This window comes from Astyanax mexicanus, unplaced genomic scaffold, assembly GCF_023375975.1.
Source record: "Astyanax mexicanus isolate ESR-SI-001 unplaced genomic scaffold, AstMex3_surface scaffold_46, whole genome shotgun sequence".
NCBI classification, from domain to species: domain Eukaryota; kingdom Metazoa; phylum Chordata; class Actinopteri; order Characiformes; family Acestrorhamphidae; genus Astyanax; species Astyanax mexicanus.
The window spans coordinates 722501-735293 of NW_026040056.1; the positions used below are offsets into that span (position 1 = coordinate 722501).

The following is a 12793-nucleotide window of genomic DNA, read 5'->3' on the forward strand; positions in this document are numbered from 1 at the left end:
AGTCTGTGAAAGTTAACCCCATAAATGCGCTGATTGGAAGGGGTGATATTGTACTCGGGGTTCGATCCCCCGCGGCTGAGTGAAGCCTTTCCAGGGAACCATGCAGATGCGATGTACCGCTGCACTACTTCTTGGCTTTGGAGTTATGGTAGCCCTGAGCCGGCCTTGTGGTGTGGTTGAGCTTGGTCAACCAGTGGTAGCTGTGGAAAATTGGAAAATTAAAGTCCAACTTGTTCTAATAGTGGTGGATGCGAAAAGTTGGAAAAAATGTCTAAGTCCCACTCGGTCTACCAGTGGTAGGTCGGAAAAGTGTGAAAAAATTTCTAAGTCCTCACTTTTGGTCTACCATTTCACGATATTTCTAGTGAGGGTGGCAAGCTCCAGGATTTCGAACCCCCTTCGGCCGACTCTCTTATCCGACGAAGGTGCACCTCTGTCGGCCTCGGAGCGGGTCCGCCCGCGCTCTGGAGGATTTTTCGTCGGGGGATTTCCAAAGGGGTGCCGTCGGGCTAATGAGGAGAGTGGCAATGACTAGGGGTCCAAGCACCCAGGGCTGGTTCCCAAGGGGTCCCAGACTGGTGGATGGAGCCCAGGCTTGGGTGAGTCCTCCAGGGCTGGTTCCTGAGGGTCCCAGACTGGTGGATGGAGCCCAGGCTTGGGTGAGTCCTCCAGGGCTGGTTCCTGAGGGTCCCAGACTGGTGGATGGAGCCCAGGCCTGGGTGAGTCCTCCACGGCTGGTTCCTGAGGGTCCCAGACTGGTGGATGGAGCCCAGGCTTGGGTGAGTCCTCCAGGGCTGGTTCCTGAGGGTCCCAGGCTGGTGGATGGAGCCCAGGCCTGGGGGAGTCCTCCAGGGCTGGTTCCCAAGATGTCCAGGCTGAGGGCTGAATCCCAGGCTTGGTGGACTAAGTCCAACTTGGTCTACCAGTGGTAGGCTCGAAAAGTCGAAAAAATGACTAAGTCCAACTTGGTCTACCAGTGGTAGGCTCGAAAAGTCGAAAAAATGACTAAGTCCAACTTGGTCTACCAGTGGTAGGCTCGAAAAGTCGAAAAAATGACTAAGTCCAACTTGGTCTACCAGTGGTAGGCTCGAAAAGTCGAAAAAATGACTAAGTCCAACTTGGTCTACCAGTGGTAGGCTCGAAAAGTCGAAAAAATGACTAAGTCCAACTTGGTCTACCAGTGGTAGGCTCGAAAAGTCGAAAAAATGACTAAGTCCAACTTGGTCTACCAGTGGTAGGCCCGAAAAAGCTGAAAAAATGACTAAGTCCCACTCGGTCTACCAGTGGTAGGCCGAAAAAGTGCGAAAATTTTCTAAGTCCTCACTTTTGGTCTACCATTTCACGCCAAAAACTAGTGAGGGTGGCGAGCTCCAGGATTTCTGACCCCCTTCGCCCGACTCCCGTGCCCGACGAAGGTGCACTCCGGTCGGCCTCGGAGCGAGTTCGCCCGCGCTCTGGAGGATTTTTCGTTTTTCGCCTTAATTCCAGCTCCAATAGCGTATATTAAATTTGCTGCAGTTAAAAAGCTCGTAGCTGGACCTCGGGAGTGGGCTGGCGGTCCGCCGCGAGGCGAAATACCGCCTGTCCCAGACCCTGCCTCCCGGCGCCCCCCGGATGCCCTTGGTTGGGTGTCCGGTCCTCAGGGGTCCGGAGCGTTTACTTTGAAAAAATCAGAGTGTTCAAAGCGGGCACCAAACTCGCCTGAATGCCTGAGCTAGGAATAATGGAATAGGACTCTGGTTCTATTTTGTGGGTTTCCTGAACCAGGGCCATGATTAAGAGGGACGGCCGGGGGCATTCGTATTGCGCCGCTAGAGGTGAAATTCTTGGACCGGCGCAAGATGGACGAAAGCAAAAGCATTTGCCAAGAATGTTTTCATTAATCAAGAACGAAAGTCGGAGGTTCGAAGACGATCAGATACCGTCGTAGTTCCGACCGTAAACTATGCCGACCCGCGATCCGGCGGCGTTATTCCCATGACCCGCCGGGCAGCGTGCGGGGAAACCAGAGTCTTTGGGTTCCGGGGGGAGTATGGTTGCAAAACTGAAACTTAAAGGACTTCATGGAAGGGCACCACCAGGAGTGGAGCCTGCGGCTTAATTTGACTCAACACGGGGAACCTCACCCGGCCCGGACACGGAAAGGATTGACAGACTGATGTCTCTTTCTCGATTTTATGGGTGGTGGTGCATGGCCGTTCTTAGTTGGTGGAGTGATTTGTCTGGTTAATTCCAATAACGAACGAGATTCCTTCGTGCTAAATAGTTACGCGGCCCCCCGCGGTCGCGGTTAACTTCTTAGAGGGACCAGTGTCGTATAGCCACGCGAGATGGAGCAATAACAGGTCTGTGATGCCCTTAGATGTCCGGGGTTGCACGCGTGCCACAATGGCCGGGCCAGCGTGTGCCTACCCTACGCCGAGAGGCGCGGATAATCCGCTTTAACCCGTTCGTGACGGGGATTGGGGATTGCAATTATTCCCCATGAACGAGGAATTCCCAGTAAGTGCAGGTCATCAGCTCGCGCTGATTAAGTCCCTGCCCTTTGTACACACCGCCCGTCGCTACTACCGATTGGATGGTTATGTGAGGTCCTCGGATCGGCCACGCCGGGGCTCCTTCGCGGGGCCTTGGTGCTGTGCTGAAAAGTCGATCGAACTTGATCATCTAGAGGAAGTAAAAGTCGTAACAAGGTTTCCGTAGGTGAACCTGCGGAAGGATCATTACCGGGATCGGGGTTGGTAGTACCTCCTGGTAGGTACGACTCCCTACATCCACAAGCCCTCCTTTCAACCCACGGCCCGACGTCGGGAACTACAGGGATTCCCTTCGGCCTGTAATGACTTGATGCAAACCGGTGTCCTGAGAACAAAAAAATGTTTTACGGCCAAAGGGAGACGGGTACCTGGCCCCCGAAGTCCGTCTGCGGGGTTTCTCTCCAGAGGCGGCTCGGCGGCACGGTTTGATGACCCCGAGTTCGCTTCGGCATTCCGGGGCGCCCGTACCCGCGGCTGCCGTAAAACATTATTTCAACCATCACTTTTGTGTCTGTTGGCTTTGAAACAAAAAACCATAAAGAGTACAACTCTTAGCGGTGGATCACTTGGCTCGTGCGTCGATGAAGAACGCAGCCAGCTGCGAGAACTAATGTGAATTGCAGGACACATTGATCATCGACACTTTGAACGCACATTGCGGCCCCGGGTCAATCCCGGGGCCACGCCTGTCTGAGGGTCGCTATTCCAATCTATCGGACCTTTTCGTTTTGTCTCCCTCTTCCCTCCGGGGAAGAGTAAGAGACGGTTCGAGGGGACCGCGGCTGGAGGTTCGAAGGTGCCCGCTCCGAGGCACCTTCGTCTTCCTAAAAGCAGACTCGGTCAGGTTCCCTTCTCGTTTGGGACTCGATAAAAGCCGCTCGACGGGCTTGATCGTGGGGGAAAGACTTTCGTCCACCCCTCTCGCCTTCGTCTCCGTTGCCCAGCGATGGGTCTCGGAGGCCGGCTTTCCACACACCGTCCTCTACCGTTCCTCGTTCCGGCGAGGGAGAGGTGGCGGCGATCCGTGGAGAGACGTCGTAGCGATGGCTGCCGGTGGGTTTTACCCTCTCTGGCTGCCCGTTATGCGCACCGTCTCTCCGTCGGCGGATCTCCGTCCTCCCTCTCCTTTTCGTTCGGGCCGAGCGCGCGGCAAAAGAGAGGTTAGTAGGAAATGCTCCGGTAGAAGGCGAAGAGGGGGGCTTAAGTTTTTTCTTGCCGTTTTCATCCCGTCCTCCGGCCGAATCGAACCTCCCCGTCTCGAAGGGTTCCTCCGAACGGTTTCCAGCCAGACCGCGAGGGGTGGTTCCCGCCCTCCCTCGCGGCGGCGTACGCCTGGCGACGACAGCCCTTCGAGCGCGACCTCAGATCAGACGAGACGACCCGCTGAATTTAAGCATATTACTAAGCGGAGGAAAAGAAACTAACAAGGATTCCCCTAGTAGCGGCGAGCGAAGAGGGAAGAGCCCAGCGCCGAATCCCCCGTCCTTCACGGGCGCCGGGACATGTGGCGTATAGAAGTCCGTATCTCTCGGCGCGGGCCGGGGGGCCTGAGTCCTTCTGATAGAGGCTCAGCCCAGGGACGGTGTGAGGCCGGTAACGGCCCCCGCCGCGCCGAGGTCGCGGTTCTTCTCGGAGTCGGGTTGCTTGGGAATGCAGCCTAAAGCGGGTGGTAAACTCCATCTAAGGCTAAATACTGGCACGAGACCGATAGCAAACAAGTACCGTAAGGCAAAGTTGAAAAGAACTTTGAAGAGAGAGTTCAACAGGGCTGAAACCGTTAAGAGGTAAACGGGTGGGGTCCGCACAGTCCGCCCAGGGGATTCAACCCGGCGGCGGTGTCGTACCAGTCCGCCCGGCGAGCTCCTCCCGCGAGGGAGGCCACCGGCGGGCTCGGGCCAACGCCCGCCGTCGGGCGCATTTCCTCTGCGGCGGTGCGCCGCGACCGGCCTCGGTTCGGCTTGGAAGGGTCAGGGGGCGAAGGTGGCTCGCGAGCTCCGGCCCGCAAGCTTTACAGCGCCCTCCCGCCCCGACTTCGCCGCTTACCCCCGGGGCCCCGGTGAGTACCTCCGCGCCTTCCTTCCCCCGCGGGGGAGGGATGGGGCCCCTCCATCCCCTGCGCGTGCCGTCGACCGGGCCGGACTGTCCTCAGTCCGCGTCCAACCGCGTCGCGCAGCCAGGGCGGGGACCGGCCTCCGCACAAAAGGGCGCTCGGGGTCAGCGGCGATGCCGGCTACCCACCCGACCCGTCTTGAAACACGGACCAAAGAGTCTAACGCGTGCGCGGTGGCGCAGAAGCCTCAGGCGCGGGCCCGGGTGGAGCTGCCGTGGGTGCAGATCTTGGTATGTGAACAGCAGTTGAACATGGGTCAGTCGGCCCTAAGGGATGGGCGAACGTCGTTCGGAAGCGTGGGGCGATGGCCTCCGTCGCCCCCGGCCGATCGAAAGGGAGTCGGGTTCAGATCCCCGAACCCGGAGTGGCGGAGATAGGCACCGCGAGGCGCCCAGTGCGGTAACGCAAACGAACCTGGAGATGCCAGCGGTTGCACTGGGAAGAATTCTCTTTTCTTTGTGAAGGGCAGGGCTCCCTGGAATGGGTTCACCCCGAGATAGGGGCCCGCGCCCTGGAAAGTGTCCCGGCTCTGGCGGTGTCTGGTAAGCTCTCGCTGGCCCTTGAAAATCCGGGGGAGAGGGTGTAAGTCTCGCGCCGGGCCGTACCCATATCCGCAGCAGGTCTCCAAGGTGAACAGCCTCTGGCATGTTGGAACAATGTAGGTAAGGGAAGTCGGCAAGTCAGATCCGTAACTTCGGGATAAGGATTGTCTCTAAGGGCTGGGTCGGTCGGGCCAGGGAGCGAAGTGGGGCTGGACTCGAGCCGCGACTGGGGCAGCGGCTGCCCCGCGCGTCCCGTTGTTCCGCCCCTCGTCCGGAAGCCTCGGAGCGCATCGCGCCCGTCCTCTCTCGTCGTCCGGAGGCCCGGCCGTTTCTTGGCCACGACTCGGAGCAGCGGCCGCGACTCTGAGCGTGCGCCGGGCCCTTCTCGCGGATCTCCCCGGCTACGGTGTTGCGTCGGGACCTCCGCGTCCGTCCCCTCCCGGTTCGCGCCAGGGGGGGGTCGCGGCGTGCGGGAGAACCCTCCCGGCACGGCGCCTCGGCCGGCGCCTAACAGCTGGCTTAGAACTGGTGTGGACCAGGGGAATCCGACTGTTTAATTAAAACAAAGCATCGTGAGGGCTCTAAGCCGGTGTTGACACGATGTGATTTCTGCCCAGTGCTCTGAATGTCAAAGTGAAGAAATTCAATGAAGCGCGGGTAAACGGCGGGAGTAACTAGCACACCCCGGAGTCACAGGAACGGGAGACTCCGGAGAGAGAGCATTGAGCATCGTGTCGCAGGCCTCCACCTCCACGTGGTACACCCGGTAACATCCCACTCGTTGGGGTGGCTAAGTGAGGCCGATCATGTGCAACCTGCCGACCCAATTGTTTCCTATTCGAGGGTTGGCAGGGAGGGGTAGTTCGTTCGATGCCTCGATCGCTCAAGGGAGCCGAGGATGAGGGCTGTATGAAGGGACCCACCTCACAAGTCACGAAGGCAGGTGACTGGCACAAGTAGGTTTCCCGCCTGGGTAGGCAACTGCGCGGCCCTCCGTGGCCACTGTGCACGGTGCGCTCCTACCCGACCCAGCGGGTTAGCCTCCGGAGGGTGAAGGTAAGAGCAGCTACCTTCTAACGGTGCAAAGTTGTTCGGGGATGGCTCGGCCCGCCATCCATAGAAATGGCTGAGATGGTCCCCGACTGAGGTAGAGGCGGATAACGGTCTCTTAGAATCGACTCCCGGGGTGAGACAGGCATCGGAACACAGAGACTTACAGGCATTGACGGGACTCCCTCTCCTCTCCTAGGGATGCCCAGGGGACTTGTCCAGGGCTGAGGCCCAGGACTGGGTGAGTCCTCCAGGGCTGGATGCCCAGGGGACTTGTCCAGGGCTGAGGCCCAGGACTGGGTGAGTCCTCCAGGGCTGGATGCCCAGGGGACTGGGGATGACTAAGTCCAATTTTGTCTACCAGTGGTAAATGAGAAAAGTGGAAAGAATGACTAAGTCCAACTTGGTCTACCAGTGGTAAATGAGAAAATTGTAAAAAATGACTAAGTCCAACTTGGTCTACCAGTGGTAGCTCCGAAAAAGTGGAAAAAATGACTAAGTCCCACTCGGTCTACCAGTGGTAGGCTGAAAAAGTGCGAAAAATTTCTAAGTCCCCACTTTTGGTCTACCATTTCACAGAATTTCTAGTGGGGGTGGCGAGCTCCAGGATTTCTGACCCCCTTTCGGGCCGACAAAGGTGCACTCCGGTCGGCCTCAGATTGAGTTCGCCCGCGCTCTGGAGGTTTTTTCGTCAGGGGGTTTTTCAAAGGGGTGCCGTCGGGCTTTCAATGAAAATGGCAATGACTAGGGGTCCAAGAACCTGAGAACGATTCCCAAAATTTAACTAAGTCCAGCAGGACTTAGAAAATTTCTGAACTATTCTTTTGCAATGGTGAATAAAGGACCCTTATATGCCAGATTTGTACCTGACTTTGAAGCTACCCTGTTCGGCCTCAGCCAGTGCCTCTGGTCCTTTGACTCTCTGGAGGTCGCATGAAGGTTTTGGATGGGTCGCATGTAGATTTTGTATACCCAAATATGTGAACTCTACCTGGGGTATAAAATGCAAAGACATGTGGCTAAACTTCCAGCCCTGGAAGTGATAAAATGAGGCCAAATTGAGGCTTCTGTATACCCAAATATGTGAACTCTACCTGGGGTATAAAATGCAAAGACATGTGGCTAAACTTCCAGCCCTGGAAGTGATAAAATGAGGCCAAATTGAGGCTTCTGTATACCCAAATATGTGAACTCTACCTGGGGTATAAAATGCAAAGACATGTGGCTAAACTTCCAGCCCTGGAAGTGATAAAATGAGGCCAAATTGAGGCTTCTGTATACCCAAATATGTGAACTCTACCTGGGGTATAAAATGCAAAGACATGTGGCTAAACTTCCAGCCCTGGAAGTGATAAAATGAGGCCAAATTGAGGCTTCTGTATAACCAAATATGTGAACTCTACCTGGTGTATAAAATGCAAAGACATGTGGCTAAACTTCCAGCCCTGGAAGTGATAAAATGAGGCCAAATTGAGGCTTCTGTATACCCAAATATGTGAACTCTGCCTGGGTAGATAAGGATAAAGATGAGGCCAAAATATGGATGAATTATGCCAGTGGTAGACCAAAACTATAAACCATTGGTAGACCCAAATGAATACAAAAGACACACTGAGACCATCTTTAAAATTGTATAATGGATGGTTTTATTGATTATCTGGAGAGCAGCTGCTTTCACTGGATGAACTTTCTGGATCACTAGATGCATCCAATGGGTCTGCAGAGCTATTCAAAGCCTGTGTCCGAAGGTCCCTTATGCGGAAAACCTCACTGAGATTGGGAACATCAGTGTAGAACCGCTAGGCTGTGGAGATGTCGTGGCACATGCTGTTACACACCAGCAGCCTGTCCGAGTGTGACAGATGTTTCTTGGCCTGTAAGGAGAGAGAGAGACGGTGTAAATGTTGGATGTACGAGGCTGGTGATCGCAGTGAGATGCAGGGGCAGCACTCACCTCTATGGCGATGGATGTACGGATCAGGCTGAAAGCAATGTCCCCAGTCATGCCAGCAACTTGCCAGGCTGCTCTCAGCATACGGTTCAGCTTCTGGACCTGCTTGCCGTTCCACTGGAATATATACGGGCACTGCTCTCCACCGTAGAGGCTGGATATCTCTGCCAGGCCTCTGAGCCAGTCAGCTTCCTTTGGCAGGAGAGCCAAATACGCATTCCCAAAGGCTCTGTCCGTCTTGTGCCTAGCAACCTAAGGGTGAGAGATCCAACATGAGTAACACAAATAAAAAGCACAATCAACCAAGAGAGAGTTTACCCAGTACTTACCCACACCAGGGTGCGGCCGAGTGGGTCCTTTTCAGCCTCCAGCAGGTCAGCTTTGGTGATGTTGCAGAAAACGATGGGGCGGTGGCCGGTGAGAACTGCTAGGTACCCCGCAACATATCCCTGGGCAATTCGGTACAGTTTTGAGGTTGGCTTGGTGCGGTTGTCATCCATAACTCTGGGCAGGTTACGCTCGGCGTTGCGTATGAAGGACTGGAGCTCAGTGCTGGTTCGGAGGGACTCTGATTTCTTCTGTTTTGCTCTCTGCCGGTGGCTTAGCACTGCCCTGGTGTTGTCACGGCTCAGCCTTCGAAGATGCAGCAGAATACGTTCCAGCTTGTTGGAACTAAGACCAGAAATCTCTAAGTGAAAAGCCTTGAAATGGTTCACGAAGGCAGAAGCATTGAGAAGCATAACCTTGATGGATGTTGGGGCATACCCTTTGTGAGCTAGGTCGGCTGGCCACTGCCTCAGCCGTAGAAAATCCTCCAGAAATTTTAAGTTCTTGAGCTGCTGGTCGGAAAAACCTGCAGCCATGTGTTGGAGAAAGCGCAGTGAACAAACCTTGACAAAAACCCAGTAAGAGAACCACCATGTTTGTGTGTAGCAGTCTTCCCGACGCAGAGGCTTGGTCTGTGGCCTCTTTTATAGGCCGTGTTTGGGGCAGGGCCACATCCGGCGCTGGCTGTTGTGCAATATGCAAGTGCTGGAGTTGCAAGTCCGGGATCGGATTGCACATTCTGGGCAGGTGAATGTGAAAGAGGAGCGTAATGCAATGGATCCCGAATTAGGGTTAGGGTTAGGGTTAGGGTTAGGTATAGGGATAGTTGCGTGGAGTGGCCCTTATTAATTCGACCCTCATTTGCATGAATTTGCATTCTGCCATCTGATTGGCTATGAACTTTCAAAGTTTAAAGCAGAATATCTTTTGTTCTGTAAGTCCTACTGAGGAGTGAGATGGCTCATTTGAACCAGCAAGCAGAGTTCTTTTAAGCAATGAATAATGAATTATACTGTAAAATATGAAACAATAAATTGTTTATATATATATATATATATATATATTAGGGGTGGGACTTGATTAAAATTTTTAATCGAATTAACTACAGGCTTTAAAATTAATTAATCGAAATTAATCGCATATAAATATTTGGCTTGAAAACAGTGAGAAGTAATTTTTTCCACATGGATTTTGAATGACAATACATAAGCTTAATCAACAAAATATTGTTTATTTATTTCAAAACCAAGATCAACAGGCCAGTGCCGATTTTGCCATAAAGTTCAGCATATTTAGTAAAGTAAATTTCAGAAATTCAGGTAGCTTCATAGGCATAGGTAGACCTTTTTTGTTAAACACAATACTTTCAAGTACATTCAGAACAATGAAACCCCTAACTATTAGAAAACATGTCTGTTGCTTCAGAGGCTATTACAGACTTTGTGGGTTTATCAACAGTTGAAATTATAAAAAAAAATAAAGACAATCAATTTCAGTCCAACTCTTTTTATCATCGTTTTTCTGCATGGCAGCTCATACATAGTGTCAGACAACGCAATCTGAAGTACCCTTTCAGCCCCTTATCTTCTACCACTGCTATGGGTCTGCAGTCGAGAGCAGCCCAGTAGTAAGCCAGCGCGTTGGTCATTTTCTCCGTTGTGGTCTTGCTTACCCTGCCCAGCCGCACTAGCTGCTACATGTTTTGCATTGAGGTGATATTTGAGGCTTGATACGCTGCGGTGATACGCAAATTCTTTGTTGCATAATCTGCACACAACCACGCTCTTGTCGACACTCCCATCCGTCTTTGTTTTAAAACAAAACTTCCCCTGCACGGGGCCAACTAAAGCTTTTTCATCAGCTTCTTCGCCTATGTCGCTAATGTTTACTGTGGTTCTTCTTCTTCTGTTTCCCTCCGGCTGATTCCGCCAGGCATTAGTGCTGCCCCCACAGGTGAAATCCCTAATGACTTCTTCTGAGTTTCCAGCAGGCTGTGTACAACACCATCAGATGTAATGCCACTCTCCACTGCTCTAATCCAGAATTACGTATCTATATTATAGTTTGCCGTTACAATGCGTTATTTTTTTTAACGCATGGGTATTTGCGTAGTTAATTAATCGAAATTAACGCACTAAAGTCCCAGCCCTAATATATATATATATATATATATATCCAGCTAGGGATGCTGATCACAACTATGTAGGTCCCATGTAGGTCACACCTACGGAACTACATTTGGCCTACGTTGACTTCTGTGGCACGAAACTTTACAGGCAACCTCAAATGTGCTATCCGGACAAGATATTTCAATTTCAGACCTCTGGGTTATCGGGGGAAGGAGTTTGGCCTAAGTTGACTTCTGTAACACGAAACTTTACAAACAACACCAGAAGTGCCATTCAGACAACATATTTCGATTTCAGACCTTTGGGTTGTCGGGGGAAGGAGTTTGGTCTACGTTGACTTCAGTAAAACGAAACTTTACAAACAACACCAGAAGTGCCATTCAGACAACATATTTAAATTTCAGACCTCTAGGTTGTCGGGGGAAGGAGTTTGGCCTACGTTGACTTCAGTAACAAGAAACTTTACAAACAACACCAGAAGTGCCATTCGGACAACATATTTAAATTTCAGACCTCTAGGTTGTCGGGGGAAGGAGTTTGGCCTACGTTGACTTCTGTTTCACGAAACTTTACAGGCAACCTCAAATGTGCTATCCGGTGACGTGGGAAATTTCATTATCACAATGTTATTACTATTATAACCACCTTGTTATGACAAATGTAATCATTTTATGCATGTTCATTTCACTAGATGTGATCATTTGTATGCATGTTTATTTTATTAGATGTGTTTAATCACACTCAATATTCACAGTGGTAATTCACTTCATATTAGCTCGTTTTGCAGAGTTACCTTGTAGGCCATTCCGACATTTGTGTACGTGCTAGCTTGCAGAGAAACCTTGTCTGATAACCATTTTTGAGTAAACACCAGGATGTGAACGTGAAGAGGTTATGCTGACATTTCTGACGGGAAACAACCCTAAAAAAGTCTGCCTGGGAACAGAAGGGAGTTTCCGTCTTGGGATAGAAGGGAGATTCTGAAGGATGCCGTTGCAAGTGGGAAACCTTATGTCCATACATGGTTTAAGGTTCCGGATACAGCGGAGCGGGGATAAATAATGGCTCTGAGAGACTGTTACTCTCAGAGCACTTTCAGAGCGTGATGATTTCATGACTGATTGTACTCTCAATAATTTGCATTAATAAAAACTTGTTACTCATCTGACACGACTCAGAACTTAATATTTGTCTTTATTAATCGTCACAGGTATTTCCACCACAAACTGGCGTCACGAGACAGGATCCCAGAGTGATCGACGGACGGAGAAAGGTCCCTCTCATCGAGGACGCTCTCCGGTGAGACCGGACCCAAAACGAGGAAGGCCCACAGACAAAGGGACAGTACCGTGGGGGTGAAGGGGGGCAGGTCTCCGTCCGCCGATCTGACGGGATTTAATAAGAACCTTGGTGGTAAGTGACAAAATCAGTTTTTGAAAAAAACTGTAATATTAAATTCCCTCCACCGGTCCTCAAGCAGCTCCTTCTTGAGAATAAAATAGTACCTATATGGCAGTTAGCGGCCCTTTAAAGGGGTGGCAGTTAGCGGTATAGTATATGTGGCAGTTTTAACGGCATATAACTCGTGGCAGTTAACGGCGTCTAAAGACGCGGCAGTTAGCAGCGTGTGTACAAAACCCACCTGGTTGATAAGGTCTCTAAGTACAGACGTGTATTAGAGTAAAATAGGTCCGGACCGCTAGAAGGACTGCAAGAATAGAGGAGGGTGAGAATAATTTTTGGGAACTAAATTTCTGAGTCAAAGTCAAGTGAGAGAACAACAAAATGGGATCCCACTTAGCTAAAGAATTAAAATATAACCCAAAAATACACACTGCTCCATTATTTCATGAGATGAGTAGAAATTATGGCACAGAGAGTGTAATGTATGTTCCAATTTGGATTAGATACTTTGGATTTCCAGTAAATGGCAGTCTTGGTGTTAAATATTTAGGGAGATTCAAGCAGAGGATACAGCAGCCGCCCATGGGGTGTCCACGGGCAGTAACTAATCATTGGAAAAAGCATAAGGAAAATATGTTAAGGGCAGCAGGGTTTTGGATAGAGGAGGCAGAAAAACGGGAGAAAGAAAGGGAGGGGGGTGCAATTAAACCCATGTCTCAGTGTCTCTCAGCAGTGCTCGATCC

The 12793-nt window shown here is 51.5% G+C and overlaps 2 protein-coding genes and 1 non-coding gene across 5 annotated transcripts in view; 2 read left to right on the top strand and 1 right to left on the bottom strand.

Annotated features, from left to right (window-relative positions):
- LOC125795261 (syncytin-A-like) overlaps positions 1-12793 on the top strand; it is a 170873-nt gene that overhangs the window by 150508 nt on the left and 7572 nt on the right. The window contains exon 1 of one of the 3 annotated variants that reach the window (XM_049473774.1): positions 11255-12059. The exons of the other annotated variants lie outside the window; for them this stretch is intronic. The gene's annotated coding sequence lies outside the window, so the exon portion shown is untranslated. Of the gene's footprint in view, positions 1-11254; positions 12060-12793 lie in introns of those variants that run through there. 3 annotated transcript variants of the gene reach the window in all.
- On the top strand, positions 3084-3237 carry LOC125796445 (5.8S ribosomal RNA). Its single transcript, XR_007435356.1, has one exon. It is a non-coding gene; the product is annotated as a 5.8S ribosomal RNA (ribosomal RNA).
- Positions 7862-9053, bottom strand: LOC111194577 (uncharacterized). Its single transcript, XM_049473764.1, has 3 exons — positions 8520-9053; positions 8194-8442; positions 7862-8113 (listed from the first exon to the last, which is right to left on the bottom strand). Exons 1-3 carry the CDS (start codon positions 9051-9053, stop codon positions 8039-8041), a joined length of 858 nt encoding a protein of 285 aa, XP_049329721.1. The 3' UTR covers positions 7862-8038.

Coding starts and splice junctions, on each gene's coding strand:
- LOC111194577 (XM_049473764.1), bottom strand. CDS start 9,053: ATGGCTGCAGGTTTTTCCGACCAGCAGCTCAAGAACTTAAAATTTCTG. Junction 8,443..8,519: donor TCGGCCGCACCCTGGTGTGG/GTAAGTACTGGG, acceptor TCTCACCCTTAG/GTTGCTAGGCACAAGACGGA. Junction 8,114..8,193: donor GTACATCCATCGCCATAGAG/GTGAGTGCTGCC, acceptor CTCTCCTTACAG/GCCAAGAAACATCTGTCACA.